General features: G+C 39.0%; 1 protein-coding gene across 6 annotated transcripts in view; it reads right to left on the reverse strand.

Annotated features, from left to right (window-relative positions):
• The window catches only part of FGD4 (FYVE, RhoGEF and PH domain containing 4), a 109,577-nt gene that overhangs the window by 18,904 nt on the left and 64,110 nt on the right, over nucleotides 1-26,563 (reverse strand). For 4 of the 6 annotated variants that reach the window (XM_050324364.1, XM_050324367.1, XM_050324365.1 and 1 more), the window contains exons 2-6: nucleotides 23,146-23,310; nucleotides 14,895-15,066; nucleotides 11,321-11,807; nucleotides 5,649-5,738; nucleotides 3,447-3,592 (exon numbers count right to left, since the gene is read on the reverse strand). In XM_050324364.1, the coding sequence (XP_050180321.1) occupies nucleotides 3,447-3,592; nucleotides 5,649-5,738; nucleotides 11,321-11,807; nucleotides 14,895-14,986 (815 nt within the window). In that variant the 5' untranslated portion in view covers nucleotides 14,987-15,066; nucleotides 23,146-23,310. Of the gene's footprint in view, nucleotides 1-3,446; nucleotides 3,593-5,648; nucleotides 5,739-11,320; nucleotides 11,808-14,894; nucleotides 15,067-23,145; nucleotides 23,311-25,267; nucleotides 25,344-26,563 lie in introns of those variants that run through there. The other 2 variants (XM_050324369.1, XM_050324370.1) reach the window with 2 other exon arrangements.

Here is a 26,563-nt window from a genome sequence, read left to right on the forward strand (position 1 = left end):
CCTTGTGTTTGGGATCACCTCACATGGAGTTCCAAAGTAACCATTAAAACTGACCTGAATTAACATAGAAAGAGTGTTTGTGTCATCTTTGATGATGTATAAGCACTACAGGTCATGTAGAGCACTGAAGAAAGAAAAGCCAGATATAATGAAAAACTTGGAAGATTTGATTTATAAAACATAGCCTAATTTATTTTATTTGCAGTTCCTTAAAATTATATACTCTTTCACTGATTTTACTTTAACCTCTAACATATCTAACCTGTGGTTTTGTTTGAGGACTAAATCCATGCTGTACAGCTTCCCTTCTGTGCCTTATCTAAACATATATATTTACAATTTTTAAAAACTATTATTTCTCTAAGACAACATGAAGTAGAGAGAATCTCTTGGATTCCAGTCTTTTGTAAGAACTTTCCCACATTTTTCTCAATTCATGATGGCATCTTGAAGTAAAACAGAACAGTAAAGCCACTGATGGAGAAGCTGAGAGAAGCTGCCCTCTCAATGCACACAAAGAATGTGGAGCAGCACATGTGCATCTCCAAGGACTACAACAGGAAGCACATTTCATGTCTTGTTTTCAAGGACAGACTCAGAAAGTATCTCTGGATTTCTCAAAGTCTGAAACCAATGTTGTTATTGTGGTCTAAAGTGAAGCAATCTACATTATTTTTACAGTCTACTCCAACACACCACTTCTCCAAAAAAAAGTGTGCAGAACAGAAAAGTTACTTGAATAGTGGATGTTGCAGGACTGTCAAAAAACTGGTCCACCTCCAGCTGCCTCTGAGAGGGCAGAAAGTACCTATGGAACACCTGGCAGAGGTCTGTCCTGCTGGGCCTGGCAATTAGGGGACAAGACAGGCAGGGAAGTTGGTCTCTGAAATCACCAAGGCTCTCCAGCCTCAATTAGCTTCACACATTTGTTCAACCACTCTACACAGATACACTTTCAAAGGCAAGGTAGCGATTTAAAACAAGCCCCCTTTGATTCTCCTTTGATTCACTGAACCATTTCCCTGGGTTGTCAATTTATGGCAATATAGCAATGTAACTTTTAACTGAAAATAAAATACAAATCATGCCTATTCTGACAGAACTGAAGGAAATGTGAATATATTTCCAAAGGTCAACAGAAAAAGAAAAACCACCAAAAAACCACAGACCTTACTGATCAAGGTTTGTAGTATCTCATTGTGATAGTATTCAAACTGGCTGCAAGAAAACGAAGCAAAACTCTGTAAGATCACACCACAACAAAGGTGACTACAGAACAACTGTTGCTTTTCCAACATACAAATTAACAGATATCCAATAAAAACTAAACTTGCAGTTTCAAAAGCAAAATAAATCATATGAGTAGACGGTGTCTAATTGACACAGATTCCAAAACTCTGGGTTGAGAGAGTGAAATAATTTCTTCACCACTACCATTACCCCAAGAGGCTATCATGTTATGTCCTTATATTCTTCCCAAGTATGTGTTTTTGGTCATCCTTGGGTACAATGATGTAAGGTATTTTATCTAGCTATTTTGTTTGATAGTCTAGTGAAAGGTACCCCAGCCCACAGCAGTGGGGTTGGAGCTTAGATGATATTTAAGGTTGGTTCCAAGCCAAACCATTCTCTGATTCTATGATATGGGATCACTGTCATGCTTTGTTATACTCTTTTCATAGGAAATATATTGCTATATTTTGCCACTGTTTCCAGTGTTTTTAAGGCATATGTTTTGAAAGAGAGATTCAGCTCCAGCTGTTGCTCAACTCACTCAAAATGCAACTACCAGAGAATTCCATTTTTACCCGATAAGCTTAGATCCACACTGCCTTTTCTTCCAAAAAGAATCTGCTTCTGATCTGCTTTCCCAGTTGCAAAACTACATATTTTTACTGTAAGTTTTCCAAACAAACCACAACTCAAGGGAAGTGTCAGAAATTTTTATCCAGCTATTTTTGTTGGAAGCTAAAGAATAGTAGAAGCGCATAAACCTACCCATAGAACATACTTAATTTTCTGTGTCTAGCGAGAGGAACTGCCAAGAAAAGACTGTATTTGGCAGAAGCTTTTGTGTCAGACAATTTCAGAGAGTGGTGATGGGGAGAGAAAGTTATCCCAAATTTTTCTTTCAGCAATGATCAGAAAAGGTTCTCTTCAACTGCACCCCTTTTTTTTAACCCCTCCCAACAGCATAATGTTTCAACGACATTTAAGCTGTCTCGGTTACAGCACAAAGGTTGTTTCCAAGCAATGTGGAAAAGATAATATCCTTGTGATGAGATTTATTAGCTTTGCACCAATAGTCGAAGCTTATCTGCAAAAGCAATTTTCACCCTTTGAAGAGATATAATTATACACATAATATCAGTGAGCAATTTAGCATTTTGCCAATATGTAAAGCAGTCCAACCTGTGCTCCATAAAGTGTCTGGAGCAGAATTAGAAGATTACATCATGAATTTAATTTCAAATATATATACAGCACTGGCATAATATAGTGTAAGCTGTTTTTCAAACAACTAAACTCCAGTGCTCATGAACATGCACTCTATTATAATCCAGACATTTGTATTTCCTATCAGATTTTTTCAACTGATTAAAAGAAAAGGTCTGGCTTAACTCACACAGTCACTCTGAAAGGAACATAAGCTTTCCTATATTTCACAATTACTGTATTTTATTTACTTTCTTGCATTATAGACTGTACAGAGCTACCATGTGTTTGTGCATGGTAACTATTCTACTTTAAAGAATCATCATTTTAAAGGAGAATCATCTTAGAGAGTCAGAAGACATACTATTGCTATCTAATGCACCACTGTATGGTCTGAGATTTTCATATATGTCACAGAAACGTATTTCTCATTTTTAGTGTGTGTTTTTTGACAATAAAAGAGTTATATGAAAGTGTAACTAGAAATTAAATATGAACAAACACTTGAAGTCCTCATAAAAAATTCTAGGTAAAACGGAATAAAGGAGCCAAACGGGTGCTGAGGTGAAACAACTGGATGAAACAATATTTGTAATTTCTTTTTAAATGTATCCCATCTTATTACAGAAAGCAGTAATGACAAAGGTTACTGTGTTTCAATGTTAACATAAACCACATATGTGTTATTTATTTCAAGTTTGTATTCTGTACAATGAATTCACCAGGTAGCACATAATTTTAGTCTGAACCCCTAATTTAGCAAGGCATTTGATCATGAGTAATCTCACTGGCTTCAGTGAGATACATGTCCTTTATTTTGAGCAAATGATTCAAGTCCTCTGCTGAGTCAGATCCTGATAAAGAGTGGAAGAGCAGATGTTCTCCTACCCACAGGACTTCCTGGGCCTGGAGCACTTAATTATGAAGGCACCTTCCCTACCTCAACCCTGCAATAGAGTTTCTACAGACAATGGTTTTAGTAGCATATTAACCAGTGAATTGCCTCTTACCATTCTTGCATTCTTTTTTCAAGTTCTGGAAGTAAGAATTTACTGTGGAAGGCATTTATTGACGAAATATTAGAAAATATTTTATTAATCACTTCAGGTGGAAAAGAACCTCTGTTGGCTTCCTCAAGGAGTCTGGAATAGAATACCTGCAACACAGAAAAAGAGTCCCAAACCTATCAGCCTATTATATTTAATCAATGGAAGATGACCTATCCACCCCTCCTGCTACAACTGAGGCAATATTAATATTTCAGTGATAGACAGGTGATGATGAACTCATTTATTGTCTTTCCTTCAACAGAAGGGAAAAGCTTCTCCTCCCCTTACACACCACTTTCTGTCTTGTAAGCCAGGAGAGCACTGCAGGCAGAGCAGACATAATGGAAGCCAAACTGAAGTAGTACCATTTTGGATCAACTCCAGACATCCTGTCTGTTTTAACAGCTAGATCTCCTCAGCTTTCCCAGTCTTCCAGTCACATTTTCCATTCTGCCTTTCTTTTCAATCGTCATGATGTCTGATCATGATGTTTGATCACTTTCCTTGTCTGCTGTGTCCCCTTATCCTTTTGAAATCAAAGTAGTTGGTTGACTATGAGTGGTCCCCACACACTATTCAGAGTGCAGAAGGAGCCCAGTTCTATATAATCTGCTATAGTTTCTTTAAAAAAACCCCATATATTCTTTCCCCATCAGTGGGCTCTGCCTGACTAGGTGAAGCTACAAAATGGCTGGAGACTTGTGCATCTGTTGATATGCACACCAAAAAAAAGTATGTGAGAGCTATTGTCCCTCTGCCTCCCCCTCCCATGCTTGAACAGACTGCATCTCCCTAGAAAGGGCTTCAGAAGTTTGGGTAAGGACTTGCAAAAGAGTCTGAAGGCAGGAACTTTGATCATCCCAACTGAGACAGCAGAAGTGTCTTAAAAGGAAAAAGTCATACACTTCCACATAAACCTTTAAATATGCTCAATTTGCTACATCTCTGAGTGGAAAGGTTTTTGGAGAGGAAAGAAAAGGAAATTTTGACAAGCTACTTTGAAGACCATAAAGATTACACAACTTTTTTACCAAATTTAGAACTGTAAAAGTCCCTTCCCACTCTTCTGCTTTTCTCTCATTAGTAACAGTTGAGCAGCTGTGTTTGAAACTCATTTTTCAGAACTCCATCCAGATAATATTTGGAAAACAGGCATAGGAGTAATGCACTTATGAAGGCATCAAGGAAAATAACTGAACACTACCCATCAAAAAAATCTGTGAACAAAGTAAACTTTATTCCTTTTTATTTTTAGACTTCTCTAAATCCAAGATTTTTTTTTCTGCAATACTTTGGCTTTTAAAAGTCACCATATATCCATCAAAATGTGGATCTGCTATGTAAATTCATTTTCATGAGGACAATTACTTAGATCCCTAAGCAGCCTGAACTATTATTGCTTTTCATCAGCTGCTTGTACAAGTCTTATGCACTGGACCTGAGAAATTTAAGCAGTGGTTTCTGCAAAAAATATAATGGAGTAAGGAAATGCAAAGTTAGAGGTATCCAGGTAAAAAGTGTATATGTTAGGTGAATAAGGAAACAAGACTTGGGAAGAAAAATACTCAAGAACTGCAGACTTTGGCATTTAAGAAATATCAGTTGGATTCTACAAAGCGTAAGAGTTCAACCCTTCCCTTGCAGGAAGAGTAATTTCTGTTCATTCAGTATGACCTACTCTAAACATATAGTAGAAAAAGAGAGGATATAGCATTTGGAATAATCAACTTCTTAGGTTCTTTAGCACTAAAGAAAAATTCTGATAGGGTGGTTCAAATTAGAAGGATTTAGTAATTTTCCAGTGAGTGGGTGATTTCAGCATTATAAAATTATACTCTTTTCCAATTCACCATAAGCCAAGACATGGTTATCAACCCTCTTTTTGGAAGGGCTACCAGCATGTAATACTATTGCTTATAGTGACATCTACACACAGAGAACATTTTGTATTGATATCCAGAAAATTCTAATACTTTTTAAAAATGTAGCATTCTTAAAATAGAAGCATAGGCAAAGTCATGTGGCGAGAGCAAATAACTGACTGGAAAATCAGAAAAATGTGAAAGACATACCACATCTTATGCAATTTATATCCACACTTAGGCATAGCCAGCTGGGTGAATTTAAGGCAACACAATAAAAGCAAATTCAAGAAAAATGTACCCCGTCTAGGAGGTCAAGTCGGCTCACGTAGGCTTTTTCCGTTTGCAGAAGTTCATTGGCAATTTTGTGACGTTTCTGTTCATCTGTCTCCTGGAAGAAAATCAGAGCAGCTCTTAGGGATACGTAAGGAAAACATAATTTAATACTGAAAAAAATATAAAAATTGAAAAGACTTACGATTACCTTACAGTCCAAAAAGCAACTGAAATCCAAGTTTCACATTTAGTTGTGAAGTAGACCCCAATTTTGAAAAACGCAAACTTTCCAGCAGTTTAATCAACAAATACAAAAGACAGAGAATGATAAAAATCAATCAAATCGTGGAGCAAAATTCAAAGCCTAATAGATTTAGTATTTCCCAGTTTGTACGGGGATCTTTGCCAAAGCACCAACTCCCTACTTAACAGATCAACTCACATCCTGGTAATCGAGTACCACTGACCTTTCAGAGCTGGAAGAACTGATTTGCAGAGTAAGAGGGAACAGATGGGAGTACTCAGTGTTCGCCCCCACCCCCATTTCAAAAGTTGTTTGAACTGCATGTTCTTTGCACAACAAAATTACTGAAAAATACCATACAGAATGTTTTATGTTCATCAATACACTCATGGCTGAATAAGTGTTGACTGCAATTAGAGGGCTCCTTCATTAAGCCTTTACAGAAGCCATTTTAGCATCTTAGGGGAAGTCTTCATTTTAAAGCCTTTTATTCCACGAAATATATTTCTGGTTCTTTCGCCGAACAGAAACTTAAAACATTTATTCAAATTTCAACATTCAACTAAATATGTTAGAATGTATAATTACAAGTTGCAAGGCAAAATTACTTCAAAACAAACAGGGAAAGCACAGCCTTCTACAATATTAAAACATTAGGGAAATGCCTCAAGCTTGCAAGTGTCAGATTCAGCAAAATGACACTTCCACTACAAGGTTCTTCCTCCAGATCTAGTGCTAGTCTGTTCACATCTAATGATGCCCACGTTTTTCCTAAGTAAATGGCAGTCTTACCACAGTGCTTTTGGGAAAGTGGTGATTTCTAGGCAAACCATAGAAAGTCTTCATAAGAAAATTAAAGAGGAGAACTTGAAAGAAGGATTTCTGATTTCAAACTGCACACTGCTTTCCACAAGAGTGTGATAAACATTTGCAAGTACATTGATAAAAGATAGTTTGCGGAATACTGAATATTAAAGCACAATCTTACATATCAGAGACTCTAGTGGCTATTTTTCTCTTTTCAGTATTCTTTAAGTATTCCAAATTTCAACACAGTTCAGTTCTAATCTGCAGAGCTAATGGTCACACTGCTACACAGCAAACCTCCTCCCTAAATAGAGGTTTTCAATAGTAACTTCAAAGCTGTTCATTAAATCTGTTTAAATCAGCATAGCAACCACAGTAACCTACAGAACTGTGTTTTAAGTGCTGTCAAGAGACATTGCAGGGAGCTGGAGGATTAGCTATTACAGCTGCAGCTTGCTGTTTAGTGCAGCCCTTTACAAAGGATCTCACATGTGGAGTTGAGGCTACTGGTTCCTCTGCAATTTAATTTTCTTTTTCTCACCCCAGAACCCCATTGTCTCCCTAAGCACTGCTACAGAACCAACCCAGAGTTTTCAGAAGATTACTTCTAACTAAAAGAGGGAAAATCATACATAACAGACACAAAAATACCACATAAAATCAGTTGACCCCAGCTTTTCAATCCTCTCAGTATCCACCTTACACATCTTCCTAATTCTTGGACCTCAGCCTCCTTTCTACAGTTGCACTACCTGGCACAGGGATCTTCTATGTGGGGAAAAATGCACACCATGGATGAGTTATCTTTTAATCACAGAACAAAACCACCCACCTACAGGGTTAGATCAGTGCAAAAATATCACAAAACTGTACTGCTTTTCTTTTAGGAAGTTCTCAGGGTGGGGGGTGGGAAGGCAACTTCTCAATTATTTCAGGGAACATTTCAAACTTCAGTGACAATCTGTAACACATGGCAACTCAAGATACAAAACCAAGCAGAAATGGTTGGTGTGCTGTACAGAGGTACATGATTTCAACTGCTGATGTCAGAAGCATAAAATAGCAACAGGTGCATCAGGAGGAACTGCAAACTTGCACCTCTGTACAGATGCTTACAGTAAATATTTCAGTTGGGTCTAGTTAGATATTCTTTAGTGCAAAGCTGCACATCAGAATCATTACTGTGGATGCTTAAGAAATGAAAACAAGTAATTTTTAACTCTGAAATAAAGAAGAGGTATGAAAAGTGCTGCTGGAAGTATGAACTTTTTGTTCTCATTTCCTAATATTGTTTTTCAGTTGTCCTGAACTTGAAAAAAAAAAAATGTTGCTGATTTAAAACAGCTTTTAAGTAAGCCTAAATTCCAATGTAGCCATAACTTAACATCCAAACCAAAGAGGAGCCATCTTCTGCCAAGAAAACTATACCTGTCATCATGACAGTGATGCTGTATATGATTCACTCTTATTCAGGCATAGACCTTGCCCTAAGGGCTTTGATGGACTATGTTAAGTAACACAGACAGGGTGAGAGATGTAGAGTATGTACAAATATAATTTAATTTACATTGTGCTTGTTTCTTCCTTGCTTCTTGCATAGCAACCAAGAAAGCAGTAAAGATGCTGGTGTCCCTAAAGAAGCATCTATTCACAAAAAGATTTATGCCTTTATATCGGGCATTAAAGATATGGAACTTTGTCCACATCAGTGTTGCTAAAGGAGATCAAAAAAATTATAGAATCAAGAAGTCGGTAGAACCTCTCAAGTGTTTTAATAGTAAAACATTTCTTGGCGGAAAGTTAACTTTGCAAGAAAAATTTCATCCTATTTAAATCAAAACTTCACCTGACATTTAGAAATACAGGATCTCCACCAGGTGTTGTATCCAAAACATCAGAGCCCCCAACACTGTCCTTAAAAGAAGACATCACAGAGGACTTTGTTAAGGATGCACAGAGGTTTCTTTTCCATCTGTGGCATGCAGGCAGTCTATATGCCTATTTCCTACCAGTCTCACAACAAACACTGAAACATTTGTCCTCTTGTCTTCAGTTAGCACTGGCAGCACATTCCCACAAGTTGTTATTCAGGAAGTTAATTGATTGGGATGTTCTTGTACTAGTCAGCCTCCGCAGTTTAGACAAATCAAACTGTATGACAGGAGGTGTTTCTGCTGCAAGGCAGGAAACTTTTCACTTTTAATTGTCTTTTCATTTGTTATACTTCTGTTTCATTACTTGCAAGCTAATTCAGCAAATAAGAGAAATGAAACATACTCTGCTCTGGTTATTTGGGGAAGGCATTTCAGGTCACTGTCAACTTTACTAAGTCTTGCTCAACTTTTCCAGAACCTGCAATAATCTGTCTTTAGTCAGATCTACAGTTATAAAAGGGAGGAAAACAATTGTAAGAACAACACTATTTCAAAATAAGTCTTCTTTTCCAAGTCCAAAAAGTAATCTCTGCTCTGGTTTTGAACCGTTTCCCAATTTAATTCACCCCTTCCAGCAGTGGACTTCAGGTTACTTCTGCTGTACACATACATATTTGCAAAGGGAGAGCACCACTCTCTTCTCTTCCCTGAATTAAGGAATATGGCGTGCAAGAGACAAGATACTTTGCATCAGTACCAAAATACATATATCAGATGCATGATCTAAAGTTTGACTATGACTCACGTGCATCTGCTCCTTTTGCCTTTACTCAATTGGACCTACACTTTCTTAATTAAAAAAGGCAGAAGATGGCTGTTAGCCTGTGCAGTGCAACTTCAACTGGACTGCATCCCAGTTTTAATATTCCATAATGACTAAGTGGGTGCTTAGCAAAATCACAGATTGTCTAATGCTCTTACTTCTTACCAATGCCTGCTTGGATGCAGAAAGAATTTAATGCTCCACCAGAAGTCCATTGCTTATCACCCTTTCCCTATTCCAGGCAGCATGGACGCAGCTACTTAGACCACCACAGGGTTGATTTCCATCTACTGGCTGCATTAATCCAAACTAAATCAGTGTTTGATTCTGTAGAGGGTGGCCCCTAGATCGTTCTGTGGCAGACAGGCTTCTTAACCTCACTAGACTAAAGGGAATGTCCTTGTTCCACAAGTGAGCTGGCGTTTCACGAAGTGCTGTTGTGACCCAGCTCAGTTATACAGATTCAGTTCTACACCAATGCAGACTCAAAAGTCATCCTGCATGGGTTTGGCTTGTTCTGGATTTTTACCCTTCAAGCACCAGTGAACAATACATCTAGTAACAGTCACATTACACCTACAAGTTGACTCTGTCAATATAAGACAGATCACGTGTTGGTTCCAGCAGCTCAAAGACAGATTTTAATGAGATTTCTGCCATTAGCATTTGCCTTATTCCTTCCTTAACTTTACAACAGAACTGCTTCTCATTTCAGCTTTTTCCTGAAAATGCTGCCAGCACCTTACTGCATGACTTGGATTCAAGTTTAACAGTGTTGCCTATTGAGAATTCAGCACTTTATAGACCCAGAGAAGGAAACAGGCATTACCAAACAGGAGACAGAAACATAATGAGAGGTGTGGCAGGCTAAAGGTGCCTTGGACCACAACCAGGCTTATGCTTAGATGGGAATCACAGCATTCATTTATTACAGGAAAAAAACCCAACCTCTAAAACAAACAAGAAAACCTGCACAACCCAGTACCTTCTTGTCATTGCCAAGGATATTTCATCCTATAATGCATGAGAATTTGAGACCTACCTTTCCCACTCACAGAATTTGCCTTCAAGCATGCATGTACGTGAACCCTAGCTAAGCAAACTCAAGGGCTTGGAGAGGTCTGTAGCTAACTGATGCAGGTGTACTCCTGACAGCAGTGAGGAGCTTTATCAGCACTCAGCTGTTTGGCTCTGTGGTGAAAAGGAAGACCAGGAGGGTCTGCCAAGCTGCCCCTGCCATGAGTCACGCAGGGCACAGCTGGACCAGAGATGTCAATCACATTTACTGCTTCAGTACAAGAAGGAAAACTGCATAAGCAAAACTTTTACAAGTAGAAATATGCACAATTTTTCAGCAATTAATTTCCCAAGACAGATTTTCTTACACTCACTTACTTCTCTTAAGTATTTAAAACCTTCCTCACAAGGAGGTTCAAATTCACCAGATAGAAGTCCTCCTTGCTATATATTTAGTATACCCTGAACATTCCATCTAGCTGATAGCTAGCAGACTTCCACTGCCTTTCCAGCTTTGACTTGACAACTACATCCAAATTATGGATTCACACAACAGTCCTGCCTGAAGCTCTGTCACTGCAGTTTACTACATGTGAAATTTTATTTTATATACATCACTAACATGTGTCCTCATAGTCTGGCACAGCTGAAGCATAGTGCCAAACACGTCCACATATTTCACTTTCACCTGTTCTTTAAACCTCAGATAGCTAATGGGGAAAGAGCAAAGGGCATGAGGGGAAGAGCAAAGGAGGGCAGGAGGTGGGAAGATGCAAGAAAAAGTTTTTTCCCAGCTTTATTTTCAGAGGAAAAATAACCAAAAGAGTTTCAACTTTCTGACCTGCTCTTGAAAGCCTGTTTTTGTAAATAAAAAACAAGAGAAAATACACAAAGTAGTAATATATCAAGCACGAAACAATTTCTCTTTTTACCTTTGTTTCTACAGGTTGATCTTGTTTACTGATTTCCTCAGTTGGTTCTTCCTTCACATCAGTACTAATTTCCGGAGTTTCATTTTCGGGTGGGAGCAGCGTATCGCTGCTTGGAGTCCTGCTGCAGCTGTTAAGCATCTGCTCTTCACAGGTACTCATACTTTGCAATGACTCCCTGCAAGTACTTTCTCCTTCCCCATTTACCAAGCTGCTGTCAATGACTTCATCTGGAACTGGAGTGGACACAGTAGAGCCACGATCTGATAATCTCTTGTCCTCATCTTCCGGCTGGTCTTGTGCTACTACTCCGTTGGCTGTGTGTAGCTGTGCAACCTGAGTTTTGTCAGTATTATTGTTTCCCCGTTTTTGTAGTGAGTGCTGGGAGGGGAGTTTGGGCTGAGGTGATGGTGTTGACCCATATCTTCCTTGAGATTTAGTAAGGTGGAGAACAGAGGAATCTTTCTTCAACTCACTAGGATTCAACGAGCTAAAAACACCAAACAAACAAAACATCGATGAGAGAAGAGTTAAACATGGACTTATAAAACATCCTGGTATGGTGAGTAGCAGAGTTGCACCATATAACCAATTCCTCCCAAACCATTTTTTTTTCCATGTTAATATTAGGAAGTTCAGGCCACTGAGACCTGGAATGCACTGAACCACACACAAACATGCATCTCTTACTGGAAACCCAGAGTGCCATCCATACTGCTCCATTGCATCCTCATCTGTCTTGAATCTCATCTGTAGGGGAGATTTAGATGGGAAATTAGGAAAAATTTCTCCATTGAAAATGTTGTCAGGCATTGGAACAGGCTGCCCAGGGAAGACTTTGAGTCACCATCCCTGGAGGTATTTAAAGGGCATGTAAATGTGGCACTTGAGGATGTGGTTTAGTGGTGGGCTTGGCACTGCTGGGTTAACAGTTGGATTCTATGATCTTTTGCAACCTGTCTCTATTATTAGCTCCACGTAACAGACAAGGAAATCAAGAAACTGCCAGATGAAGCAACTGGCTCAGTGTCCCAGAAATTACTGGTGGAAATGGAGCAAGACCCGTGGTCTCCTAAGTCCCAAGTGACTTAAAGTAACAAGTAGCCTATTCCCTAACTACCCTTTAATTAAAAAAATGATTTAAACATGTCCAAGAGCATTTAGCATCCCTTTCCTTAGTTCAGCAGATTACAGGAGGAGCTTTAAATTTTTATTCCATCTCTTCCCCTGTTTCCTTATTTAGCAGCGTCCTTCCATCATGCTGCATCTTTTCTGATGCAGCATCTGTTTCTTTAATTTCTTTTTCCTCCATTACTTTATCTCTGCTTTAAACATATTATCCTTTGTTCATACCTTTCATTCACCCTTTCTGTTTTATTTTTGAGATTTTCACTTTTAGGGCAATATAAATTCTACTCTGCTCTGTAAAAGCATTTCCATTCATTATAATTCAGGAAAAAAAATTATTGGAACCTGAAGTACGTTTAACAAGCCACATTTAACTTGCTATAAAAGTATCATAACTGTCCTTTAACACATTGTTCTCTGGACCTCCATCTTCTGGAAAGATGATAAGTGCTTACAAAATGTATGTTTACTCTTTATTTATAGGGCAGTTTACACAAACACATTCTGCACTGTGACACACAGAGCTCAAAAAACCACTTACATTAGCTTTACCTTTTTCCATCATATATAAAAAAAATTAAATCAGTTTTTCTTAGTTGTGTAAAGATTATACCTTTTTTTTATCCAGTAAGCCTAACTGCAGGATAAAATTAATGTACATTTTTCAACTGCCTTCACAGAGCAAAGAGGTTTAATTAACTTTCTGCCATGCCTACATGTTTGTGTGCTGTACAGACTAATGAAAATAAGTTATCATAATTGACAATCACAGTTTCTAGTTCATGAATATGCTACCTAGCCATTTCGAGTCCACTAATTAAAACCAAAGTTCCAACTTCACAGAAAATACATTGTGTGAATTGAGTTCATTCAAAAAACAGGGATTGCCTCCACTGTCAAAGCAGGATATTCCAGAACTTAGCATTCTAATTATGGAAGTTTCTCATAAGCAGAGATCATAGACTTGAGGAGAATTTAGTCACTGGACAGATATTACTGGATGTAAGCAACTCAACTTCCCATAGTCCACAAAATGTCCCTACTTTTAAAGGTCTGTGGACAAGAAAGGTTTCCTTGCCTTCTTTATAGTTTCCTTTGATTGCATAATATTGAAAAAGTTCCTTTCCAATACACCAGGCATTTCTAGCAGGAAGCAATGTAGGGCTCAGTGGTGTAGGACACAATGTACCTGAGGAGCTTCCTTTCAGAAAGGATAAAATTGTTTTTCTAAGAATGCCAAACTGTTTAAAAAACTTTGGAGGAAGACTAGAAAACAAAGTTGGTAACAGGGTTAGAGACTTGTGCTATAAGAATTCATAGGACTTCCAGTGCTGTAGTAATCTCTTTTCCCCATCTCTAAGCTCCTGCCACGACCAAGTGCAATTAAGTCTCTGCCTAGTGACAGAAGTTTCTTGCAGACGAAGCTCTGAAATTATTTCTATTCCAATGGACAAAGATACTTTTACAATGCGCAGCTGCTTCCATATAAAGGATTAAATTTCACCCATCTTGAGGGGAAATTCTTAAAGTCTTAATAGTCTGGCTCCTCAGAAGCTCATGCTCTGTTGTACATCATGCATTCATTCTTGCAGGAGGCATCCCTTTAGAACACCAGTATCCCAAGGAAAAATGAGAAAACCACATCCAAGACTTGCAGTGCTGAACTGGCACTGGACTGTTCCTTGAGCTGTTCCTCTGCCATGGGCTTTCTGGAAAGTTGCTCTCTTTACACAGAGCAGATTCCTTTCAAGCCTTCTGTTTTCAGAGCTTATAATACATCCTATTAAAGATCCATCACATAGATCTAATTAAAGACACACACTGTAAGTAACACTATTTTGTGAAAGCATTGTTCACTGAGGTTCATCTTTCCCACAGTTCCAAATGTTTTCCGTAAAATGCAGTATCAAAACTCCAGAACACTGAGCTATGCCAAAATCACCAAGTACTACAAAGGAAACCATTTAGAGAATGTATGTCATATCAATACAAGTAACTCATAGACTTCACTCTCTTCACATGAATGGTTAAAACAGTGTAAAATGAAAATCAAGATTTCCGGTTTTTCAATTTGCTTATAAAAGTATTTTTTTTTCCTGCAAAACCAGAAGAATTTAATATTAACTGCAATGTTTCGCACTTAACCCAGCACCTATTTCAAATCCCTACCATTTTTCAGGATGTTTTAAAAATGCTACAAGTTTGTTTGTTTCCTTTTTTTTTTAAGAAAAATTAAGGCTAGCACCTCATGAATGAGCACATGCTGTATAGGCCAAATATACAATTGGCTCTCACTGTTTTAAAACACGTGCAGTTTTGCCACCACTTCCTCTGGCAGGGATGGGGATGAGCACTACTGTGGTACCAATGTTCTTCCTCACAGGTTCAAGTTCCAACAATCCACATACAACAAGCAGAGTTACAAGCCAACTGAAATTCTCTTACATACCTGCCTCCCTCAAAACGATGGATGAGATCTGACACTTTACTGGACTTCTCCTTTGCAACACCAGAAACAGCAGCGGGCGTCTCTTCCTCCATTCTTGGTTTGTGATTTGCTAAAGCTTTATGCCTGGGGGTTTGGTATGTTGCCTTCTGCAGATGAATTGGCTTTGGAGGCACTGCAAACAACAACAACAACAATCAGTCAGTCACTCATGTTTCTCTGAGCTGCCAGAATAGAATCATAGAATGGTTTGGGCTGGAAGGGACCTTAAAAATCATCTAGTTCCAAACCCCCTGCCATGGGCAGGGACACCTTCTATGATACCAGGTTACTCTCACATACTGAGACTTTTGCATAAGAACCCACTGCAGTAATGAAAAAGAGATGGTCAGGCTTTAATTAACCTTAGAGCTGTGATACAGGGACTTCATATAGTCCTTTATGCACTGTTTGGTATTGGGGATCTTATTATATTTCCTGACTAAAAGCTGAACCATATTCTACTTTGACAGGCTAGAAAAATACATAAGTGGCCTGCAAAAATGCAGGCTTTATAATTAAAAAGAAGTGAACACAAAGGACCTAACTGCACTGTGAAGCTCAAGACAGAGATTTAAATTGCTGCCCCAAAATTCTGGTGCTCTCATTCTTTACCTTATCCCTTGTGACCTCAGTAATAATTGTCAATGGAAAAGGTATTTGCCTTCAGCTTTAAACTTCCTTTACTCACTGAACCTTTGTCTAATTATACTGCTGAAAACCTTCCCCCCTGAAAATACTTTTTATTTTTCTTGCTTTTCCCTCATCCCTTCCATAAGTCCTTCTAATTAGATTGTTAATGATCAGCCACTGTTTAATACAGCAGTGACTAGAGCACAAAAGACAAGGTGACACATAAAGCAACTAAAGTCACATGTCCTAAAGATCTTTAAATTAACTTTTATCCCTTTAAGAAACTATGCAGCATTTGTGGGCAGCAAAAGCACATCACAGACGGGGCCCAAATGTGTTCCACTCTCAGTGGAATGCATGTCCAGCTGCATCAAAAAGAGAGACTTAACAGAAAGGCCCTTAACTCCCAAGAACACAACTCTGTTCAATCCCACACATACTTCCAAAACGTATTGTGGGGAAAGTGAAACCATTTGATATGCCATTGAAAAAAGATTTATTAAAAGGCAGGCATAAATTGGCAAGAGTAGGTAATGCCCTGCCAGAGGAGCCAGTGGCCCCAGGGGCTTGGCTGCTACTCCACAGACACCCCATCCAGTGTGCCACAGGCACTGGCCCTCCAGCAACTACAAAGACCTGGCAGGGAGCAACCATGAAAGGAAAGAGGACAGGAATTGTCATTAGGAATCACATGCCATTCTCATGGTAGGAAAAAAAAAAAAAAAAAGCATTAGTACAGGGTACACAATAGATGGATGTGAAAAAGCCACGTTCTTCGCTTCGCTGACTCTAGAATAGCTTACTAACTCATCCTGGAAAATCCATGCACCACAGGAATGAGCTTACACTCCATCAACTGACAATTGAAAGGGGTGTTGTAAAAATTCTTGCAAATATACTAATCATAGACTATGATAATCAAGTGTTTCTAGCAGTTTGGGGGCCATTTTCCATCTCTACCTTACGTTAAATTTATAGGAGGTAATATTTGTGTTTCCAATAACTTAATTGCACCTAAGTGGGATTGCAGTGATTGCTGCAGTCTGAAAAATATCATGAGAGACTCTATAAAGAAATGAATTTACCACAAAAAGCTTTAGACTTCAATCATATCAACTACAAATGCTAATAAATGAAATGATCACAGGGAGAAGGAAGACAATTACTGTAGATCAGATGCTTTTGCTGTGCATATGTGCACACTTGGTTCTTGGAAGCTTTATATATATTAACACAAGCAAGAAAAGCAAGTTTGGAGAGGATGCAGTACAGAAAGATGACTCAATCACTTTTGAAAGAGTTACAATGCAACCCCGAAACAAACAGGCTATTAAATTGTGTAACTGCTTCAGTATCTGTAGTAACTGAAGTCCCTCCTGAGAAGCCGCATGCAGTTGCTCAGCTGCAGCTGCAGTGCAGTGGAGTAGCTTTCCCTACATTCCCTCTTCTCAGGGAGTTCGGGGAAGGTCTGGCAGAATTAGGCCAATGAGCATCAGATAATTGTCCAAGCACTGAATAGCTTGCTGCGCTGACAAAGGCAAGGGGACAGTGGAAAAAGGTGACACGAGGGGGCTGGGAAAAAGCAGGACACATAATTGAATGTAAGCGCTGCCATTCCCTCAGGGAGGAGATGGACAGGAAAGGGATCACCGAGTGGATTTGCTGACCAGCACCACACGAGTTTGTAGGAACACTTTTTGCTCTTGCAGTGGACTTTGTATAACCCCCATTCCTGGGAAATCTCTTATGTAATGGACTCGTGCATCTCCTCAATTCTTTTGTACATCTCATAAAATGTTAATATCCTCACAAGGATATATTAAAACTACTAAACTATAGGGAATTAATGTCTACTGATAAAGCAGAAGGAATTAGTTGGAGGTTATTTTTATACTGGATCCACTGGGACAAAAATCAAATTCTAGGACATTCTGTGGAGGTGTCACACACTTTTGCAGCTATTACTGAAAAAACACAGCTTAGCAGCATTTACGTAGGGCAAGCATGAGGAACCGCTGGTCAGACTGGACAAACCCCATATACTGAAAATCCCTGTAATGTCTTCAGAAGAGAACCACAAACCAAAGAGCCATACCAACTCACTTTTGCAAGGTATTTTATGCTTTACTTCCTATTAGCATCTCAGAGAGTGTATTTCCCCTAATCAGCTGCTGCTGTAGCTACTGTATGGTTTAGAAATAGAGCAATGGAGAAAGGGTAGTCACAAGATCAATGGAAAGAAAAGAATCAGTAGTGTAAAAAACCCCCAACCCTCAAACCTTCCTGTAAGGTCAGCCTTGTTAACAGGGATTATGGAAAATAAATTCCATTAATTCTCCCCTCAATGTACTTCTGCAGTGTTTTGTTTTAATCAGATTATTTTTCAATGTGCATACAGCAAGGAAGTAAGGATCTTAAGAGGAAAAAAAAAAAGAAAAGAGTGGCCCATTGTAGTAACCTGCATAATACAGAGCTCTGTTTGAGTCTATAAATACTCTTGTCTCCACACTGTAGAATTTTGAGCTCATTAGGAGACATGAACTGCCCATTCTGCTCAAAGAAAACCCCTCCATATACTCAAGTAGATGGCACTGTATACTGGCCACAATCAACATTTATGCTGCAGTGCCTAGTTGTGCATTCCATTCTGCATATGAGGAAATGGGAGTTAATGCTGCACATAGCTCAGGAGGTGCAACCACCTTTGCAGACTCCAAAGCATATTATCAAAGATCATTTATCTCTTCCCTTGGAAAGCATCATGTGTTCAACCTCCATCCATGTGTTTAACTCCCCATGGTTAAAAATGCTGCTGTGCCTTGACTCGATGAACATACAGCTAAAAGTTCCTGGGGCAAACAACTACAGCTCTCCTGGCTGAGTCATCCATCATCACCTCCTTGCAAGCTCCATCACCTTAAGGAAGATCAAATGAGCACAGCTGGATGCCAAAGACTTACCCTCTTAAGAACAGTATGAAATAACTAGTAACCCAGACTCAGCAGAAAGAGAGAAAGAGCCATCTTCTCTTTGAGATGTGAATTTCCAGGTTTTTAGATCACACATTGGAAGAAATATCTTCCAATACTGTATTAAGAAAGATGACCAATATTAATCAGATATACTTTGTTCTCTCATTTGTCTTCTTCCCAGAGATAATATTTGGGGTTTGGCAGTTTCACTGAAAAAGAGACTTTCTAATGAGTTTCTTAAAGCACCACTGAGAGTGAAGAACCCTACCTAGCAACAGCTCTCAGTTTTCGTTCAATCCACCATTAACTGTACAAATCTTTTAGAGAAGCACAGTCTACATTTCAGACCTTTAAGAGTTTTCTCAGCTTTTTTAGGCCCAAGCCACTGAACATTTACAAATTAACTGAGAAAGGAAGACAGGACTGATGCTACACAGCAGACAGTCAGCTAAAACAGACTGCTGAAGTCTATGTGCTGAATGTGCTGTGCTGTTATCATTTCCCAGTAGCACAAACCGGGTTGTCTTATGGAGTGGAAATTCATCTCCAACCCAAACAAAAATGCCTCTTCAGCCTCAGCAGGAGATTCATAAAAACTGCTAAGCTCTCATTAGAAAAATTTAAATGAGCAACTGATGCACAGACTTGAACCAACAAGACACTTCACTGCTCTGAAGAAGTGTTGACATTTCAATATATTTTGCATGCTACAATAAAGCTGCCTGGTACAGACAACAGCTTCGGTGCCCAGTATTTAGTAACTGGGCATCATAAAAAAACTAATGCAAGAGGTTCAAAAGGCAAGGAATAGAAGGAACTTTTTTTTTTTCTTTAAAAAAGAGGTCTTTTTTTTAACATGTCATTCTACATGCATTCTGCTACTGCTAGCTTCAGATGACTGCCCGACTATTTGTAGGTAAGGGCAAATTTCAAATTATTTAACAATTTGCTTCCTCTCTCATGCATCACCTTCGTCTTGGAACCTGGCAGCATATTTTGCTATTTCCACTGACTATCTTCGGTCTGGATTAGTCCACTCTGTCAGAGAACACCCTGCATTGGTGCAAAGGCAAAGCATCAGGTTCCACAGGCAGTACAGACTGTGACTGCTTTGCTCCACAGTCCTGATTTCTTTGCTTAACTCCCTCATCGGCCTTCAGCCAGTTTCAGGCTTTGTTCCAAATTTGCAAGGATTTTTGCGAACCAAACCGTACTCAAGACAGAAATCTGACATATGAATTGCTAAACTGTTGATGGAAGGAACAAAAATTGATGGAAGGAATTACTGGAGAACAAAAATTGTTCTTTACCAGTGCATCAGACAGATTTTTTTTTTTCTAATTGAAATGCCAGGGGAAAAAATGAAAATGAAAAGAAAGAATTTTATATTGGATTCTGTGCAGAAATTTATTCACTTGACCTAGCTACCCTAAGTGAACTGTTTCCAAATATTTAAACTACTTCTCAGAGACCAAGTACGGACAAAACAGGGTTCACTTCAAGTGCAAGATTTTGGACCTTTTTCCTCTATATTAAAGCTCTATTTCCTCTATTAAAACTAAGTTTACTGAAAGTAGCTGTACCCTACTTGCAACACAACCTGAAAGTAATTTTTATATCTCTCATTTTAATTATATGCATTCTGGTAGGTTAAATGAAGGTCATTTTGCAGTTAGTTCATCCACAATCAAATATACTGGCATTACAATTCAGGTCTGTCATCTTGTTTCCTCTCACTATGAAAGGACATTTAGTATTTGCATGATTAGAACAACAATTTGGAAGAACATTTCCTACTGCTATAAACCAAAAATGTTTCTGTACCTGTGCATGAAAAGCTCTTTAAAAAAAAATACAGTGACCGCTTTTAAACCAATAAACTAGAGCAATCTAGTCTGCTTACATCATTTGGACTCCCAAATACTTATCTCATTAATTGTATTCTGGTTTGCTTGAATTCAATTAAAAGCAAAAAAAAGAAAAGATATACTACAAAACTTCAATCTGGTGCACATATTTAATAGAAATAAATGGAGAAAGACATAGGCCCATGAACAAAGCAGACACAAAATACTATTTAAAACAGTATTATTAAATATAATCTACGCAGCTGCATTTCTTAGACTACAACACTATTCTTGGCTGTGGCACAATTTGGAGTAAACAATATTGACAAACACACAAGTCATGGCTATGGAAGAGCAATGACAGCTGCATAACTACTTGAATGAATGGGGTCCAATAATATACAACTCCTAATTTATCTAATGGTTAGAATTTATAATAAGTGTGCTGGCTTTGTTTTTGAAAGGCTTAAAATCTTTTTATCGATTGCCCATTTCTATTTATCCATTAGAAGATTTCTAAAATATTTTTCTTAGGAAGAACACATGTTCTCTTGTTAACTTTGCTGCAGAGAATTTGTTTCAGAGGCATAGGAAATGGTGCAGAAAGGCTACTCAGATAAGTAATGTTTACATCTAACTGACAAAAACATCTTAGTTTACTCAACAATACTGGCAGAAGTTCTATAAAAACAAATTATACAAAAAAAAAGAGCTTTATTTTTCTCTCATTCTCCTGAAATGAACAAAACTTTCTTGACACCCCAAAAAATTACCTCCCCCTTTAAGTCTAAGATGAACTCGAGACTGATGCAAAATCCTTCGAGATGCATTTTCCCATTAAGTGATACACAGGTTGTTGTATCCACTACAAAACGACCCTGTGTGATTCTAGTTTCCATATGTGATTTAGATGGGCTCTAGTGTATTGGATTTGCATGGCCAGGTTTTGGTGGACCCGCTGGCCAAGCCCAAGTCAATCCAAGAAGGTGGTGCCACGTCTGTGGTAACACACTCAAGAAAGAAAGAAAAGTTATTGCACAGATGTAATTCCACTCAGAGAAGAAAGCAGTGAGAATATGCAAGAGGAACAACCCTGTGGACATCAAGGCTTGTGAAGAAGGAGGGGCAGGAGGTGCTCCAGGCATTGGAACTGAGATTGCCCCCCAGCTCGTGGTGCAGACCATGGTGAAGCAGCTGTGCCCCTGCAGCCCATGGACGTCACTGGGGGTGCAGAAATCCACCTGCAGCCCATGGAGGAGACCCACACTGGGGCAGGTGGATGCCCAAAAGAAGGCTTTGAGATCCCAATGGTCAAAACCCATTTATTGACCCCATGGGAAGCCTGTGCTAGAGCAGGACCTCTGGCCCCATGGGGAAAGGAGCCCTTGCTAGAACAGCTTTGCTGGCAGGACTTGTGGCCCTGGGGGACACCCACGCTGGAGTAGCCTGTTCTTGAAGGACTGCACCCCCTGGAAAAGTGACCCACGTTGGAGCAGTTTGTGAAGAACTGTAGCCCATGGGAAGGACTCACAAGGGAGAAGTTCAAGGAGAGCTGTCTCCCATGGGAGGGACCCCACACTGGAGCAGGGGAAGGACTCCTCTCTCCGAGCAGCAACAGAAACAACATGTGATGAAGTGACTATAACCTCCATTCCTGCCTCCCTGAGCTGCTGGGGGAAGGAGGCAGAGCCTGGGAATGAGGGAGGGGTGGGGGGAAGGTGTTTTTAAGTCTTCTTTTATTGTAATAAATTCAATTAATGTCCCCAAGTCAAGCCTGTTTTGCCCATGATGGTAATCAGTTTGTGATCTCTCCCCACCCTTATCTCAACTTATGAGCCTTTTGTTGTATTTTCTCTCTTCTGTCCAGTTACAGAGGAGAGTGACAGAGCAGCTTTGGTGGGTACCTGGCATCCAGCCAGGGTCAAACTACCACATCTAGTTTTCTACAAGTAGTTCTTGTTTCTGTTGTATCAGCACTGTGTCTCAGAATCCAATTCACTGAACAGCATCATGATATTAGTCCTCTAACCTCACTCTTTTTCTTTTAATTTTAGGATGAACAAAGTTCCTATTGCATGTCACTTCTAAAAGACATCAGTCCAGAGTTGCTTTGAATTCAAGATTTCTGGAATGAAAGTGACTCTTTGCTGCATCAGAGAATCATCAATATTACTGAGAAGAGCACAAAAAAAGATGGTTTGTGGTTTGAGTCAATATATATATATATATTGTTTTTATATCTATATATATACATGACGTATGTATAGATATTTATACATATAAAGTATCACATATAAAGTATTTATAAATATAGAGGGTTGACTTATGTAGCTTTTAAAAGTAAAGATACTATCTATGGACAGAAACAGAAAGAAGGGACATTTACTTCTACTCTGTATAAATTATTGGTCAGCTTTTACTCCACAAACATGAAGTTCCCATCTTTCCACAAACTCCTGCAGAGCTAGAACTCCAAAGGCTCTGAATATCCTCCCCACCACTCCTGCCTTGAAGCCAGCCTGTCAAATGCTCCAATTCAAAAATAGTGTCAAAACCTCCCAGCTTAAATACAGCAATACTTTTGAAAACTAAGTCAGAAATTACAGAATCGTAAGGCATTTACAGAACTTTTGTATTTCAGTAACAAGCTTTTACCCTATGGTTTTCTTTCTGACAAATACAGTTCTTTCAAGATGCTCTATTTCTCTCAGAAGTCTGAGATGAAGAACAACTTCCCTAACAAAAATATTTGAGACTACTTACCTTGTGGCTTTGGATTTGAAGCTGAACGTGGGGATTGTTTGACTGGCACACTTCCATTTATTCCCTGAGCCGCTTCATTGCATACATTCTGCTCAACTAGTCTGGTTGTGGAACTCACTGTACAGGTTCTAGGCAATATTAAGGACTTTGGACAGATGCTGCTGCCTGAAAAATACATACAGAAACACGAGAGTAAGACACAGGATTAAATATAAGATCTAATGACTGCAAACACAGTTATTAGAGTGCTGACAGTTCTCTACAGAGAAAATTAAAATATTCATCGTCCCTTTAAGGGTGTCTCATCCTAAAAACATGTTTTGTCTTTCACTGAAATTTATTATGTGTTTTAAACCTTGAAGAGCTTGGTACTAAAAATACTTCCACCATGACTAGCCTAAGCTCTTCTATAGAAAGATTACAATCTTCAACAGGGAGATTTTTTTCTTATCTGAATTTTCAATGTGCTTGTTCAACACAACCATAGAAAAACCACCATTTTTGTTTGGCTATTCTACTTCTGCATTCCAAGTGTGCACAAAATGCTATACATTCAAAAAGTTTACTTTTATTACTGACGGTAGGATCCAAAATTACGCAATTTTTGTTGTTAGGAAAAGGCTCCTGTTTTAGGAATTAGGGAAAAAAAAAAAAAAAGCAAAGCACAAATCCAGCCAACTTTCCTAACAGAATGGAATTTATTCTGATTAATAGGATCTGAAGAAATCTGCTATTGGTAAGAAATCTGGAAGAAAATATAAAGGAAAGCATATTTAAACAATAGAAACTGTAATAAAAGAATTATAATAATATATAATAAAATAATAAAATATTAGAATGTGATTACTGAAGCCTGTTGCTTTGGATTGTGAAAGCAATTGGTTCCCTAAACACAACCAAAAACCTGAAACAGTAACATGAAGGACCTTGAGATGCCACTTAGGTCAATATTCCTTCAACTCTGAATCAAAAAAATCCACAACTTTTTCGTAGGAAGAACAAGGGAAAGGAAGAAAGGCCACTGTTGTCATAATTATTTTCACTTAAAAACATTATTAGGGTAGATGTTGGGCACCTCAATTTATTGTTATTATTTGCCATCATCTTAACCTTTTCTCACCTTTACTGGGGTTTTCCTTGCACATTTCTATAAAAAGCAAATCCAAAGCTCATTTACCCATTTCATAAGGTGATCCTCTGATGCCTTCTGAACAACTGGTCTGCAGAGTTTGGACACTCTGATCTAATCCAGCTCCCTCTCCCATGGCAAAATCCACCATATCAAGCCATTCCTAACCAAGCCTGCTCTTTGTATAGCAATGGAAAGAGACATCATAGCTGTCGCTCTGTGCTGCTCAATGATTCCTCAGCCTTCTGTGGATTCCAACAACATTTTCAAGTATTTATTCTTTACTTCTTAGAAGCTTATTTTTCCTTTTAAACACTGAGGTACACTCAGAGGCTGCCTCCACAAACATGGAGGCTTGCAGAGGTCCACAGTGAGATCAGCAATCCACACTACAAAAGCACCAGTTTTTGGATGACAATGCATGCATGACACCCACAGCTGCAACATGGCATTTCTCCCTCTTCCATTTCATTCAATCAGCAAGGAACCTCCCAAGAACGTAAGGGTGGCTAGTTCCAGAATGATGAGGATAATCTAGCAAGGCCCACTACATCCAGAAGCTTTTCAGACATCTGCAATCTTAGGCAGAAATTCCTCTTTCCTTGGGTATCGCCCCCATACACAAAAAGTTGTATTGTACTATAACAGTGGGAGCTCTGTCCTACATCATTCCTCAATGTCTAAGAAGGTATTTTCAGTGCCATATCTGTCTCTCCTATGGAGGTGGGAGTACTGAAGGATTTTAGAAAGACCAAGGTGATGGTACAGAGAGTTGTACCAGCAAGTTTTCCTGGTCTCCATCAAAGAGCTGACAGGCTGAATTTCCCTTTCCTACAGAATCCCTTACCATACCACAGTAGTTTACACTCTAATTGAGGAATCCTAAATTCAGAAACAAATTTAAGAAGAGTAACTCCTGTGGGATCAGTATGATGCACAAATTGGGTAGGCAATTGCACATAATTTATAAATCTACATGCAGATCACACTTACAACTTTGCAATGAGGGTGAAAGCGTGAAGTCTTAGACCTTTCTGAAAACTAATTTGCTTGCAGATTTGACAGCTAGTATGCTCCAAAATCTCCAGCTCCCGGAGTGCAACTCAGTAAGGGGCATTGCTGCTGTCAACTGCTCAGGCCAAGGCTAAAATTGTCCATCCAAGTGGTACCTTATTTATGAAACAGATTTCCTAACAAAACAAGAAATTTCTGAAGTCATAATAGGAACTTACTTTATACACACAACTTTATCAAGGCACTTCTGTTTAAGGTTATCGCTCACAATCACTTTAAGCCCAGGCTGTTGCAGAGCTGCTGCTGAGAACAGGCCACTCTGTGGTCACCCACTTGTCCTCCCTCCCTGTCGCCTTCTGCTCCAGCTTCTGCTTCTGGCTACTCCTTCCCCTGTGCCAGCAGCAGCACTTCAACCACACAGCGAGATGAAGAGCAGGAACAATGAAGTTGAAATCTGGAGTATATTTTGGGCTGGTTTGACCTCACAGCCACCCCAGCACTGCTGCTTGCACATGGGAACAGCCGGGAATATGGCTGGAAAGGGACAGGACAGCTCCTCTCAGCAGCAGCCCTTACTTAGATCTGCCTGATGAGATCATTTAAATGCAACTCCAGTTCCTCAAGCAGATATTTGGACTTCGATTCCACTTGGTTTACATGAGCACATACAGCCTTAATACCAAGTTCAGCAAAACCAGAACAGCTGAAAACAAACCTTTGATGCAAAAACATTAGATGGCTTTAAGAATCAGTTTTGTTGTAAGCATCACATGACCCCACTAGACTGGGAAATATTAGTTCCTTTCAGTGGGCAAAAGCCATTTTGTAAAGCTTGTGCACTGTAATACAAAACTGTAACACAAGCAACAGAAAGAGTGCTTCTTTGTAATGGGATCTTTTGCAACTGCTTACAAAAAACAAAAGCTTCAAGAGGTGTTGTGACCCAAGAACTGCTCCGGCTTCACACCAAGAACTCAGCACATGGAGGTGTGGGGAAATAGGAAGTTATCAAATTAATTATTGTCGTACAAGGCATTAAGTAAATTATCCATCCTCTCTGGAAGCCTTATTTTCTGGAGATGGACATGCTGCAGACATTTAACCTATATTTCAAACTAGTAATTCTGTTAATCGTGTCACATCCTCAAGCCATGTAAAGCTGGAATGGAAAAAGGTAATGGAAATTTAGCCAGAGCACACTTCTGTGCAAAATTGAGCAGTCAAATTCTCTGGACAAAATGCACCCTTTAACATCCGTGCAAGTCTGAGCCCTGG

The sequence above is a fragment of the Myiozetetes cayanensis genome, unplaced genomic scaffold, assembly GCF_022539395.1.
Source record: "Myiozetetes cayanensis isolate MyiCay16 unplaced genomic scaffold, myiCay2020 scf3, whole genome shotgun sequence".
In the NCBI taxonomy this organism is placed as follows: Eukaryota; Metazoa; Chordata; class Aves; order Passeriformes; family Tyrannidae; genus Myiozetetes; species Myiozetetes cayanensis.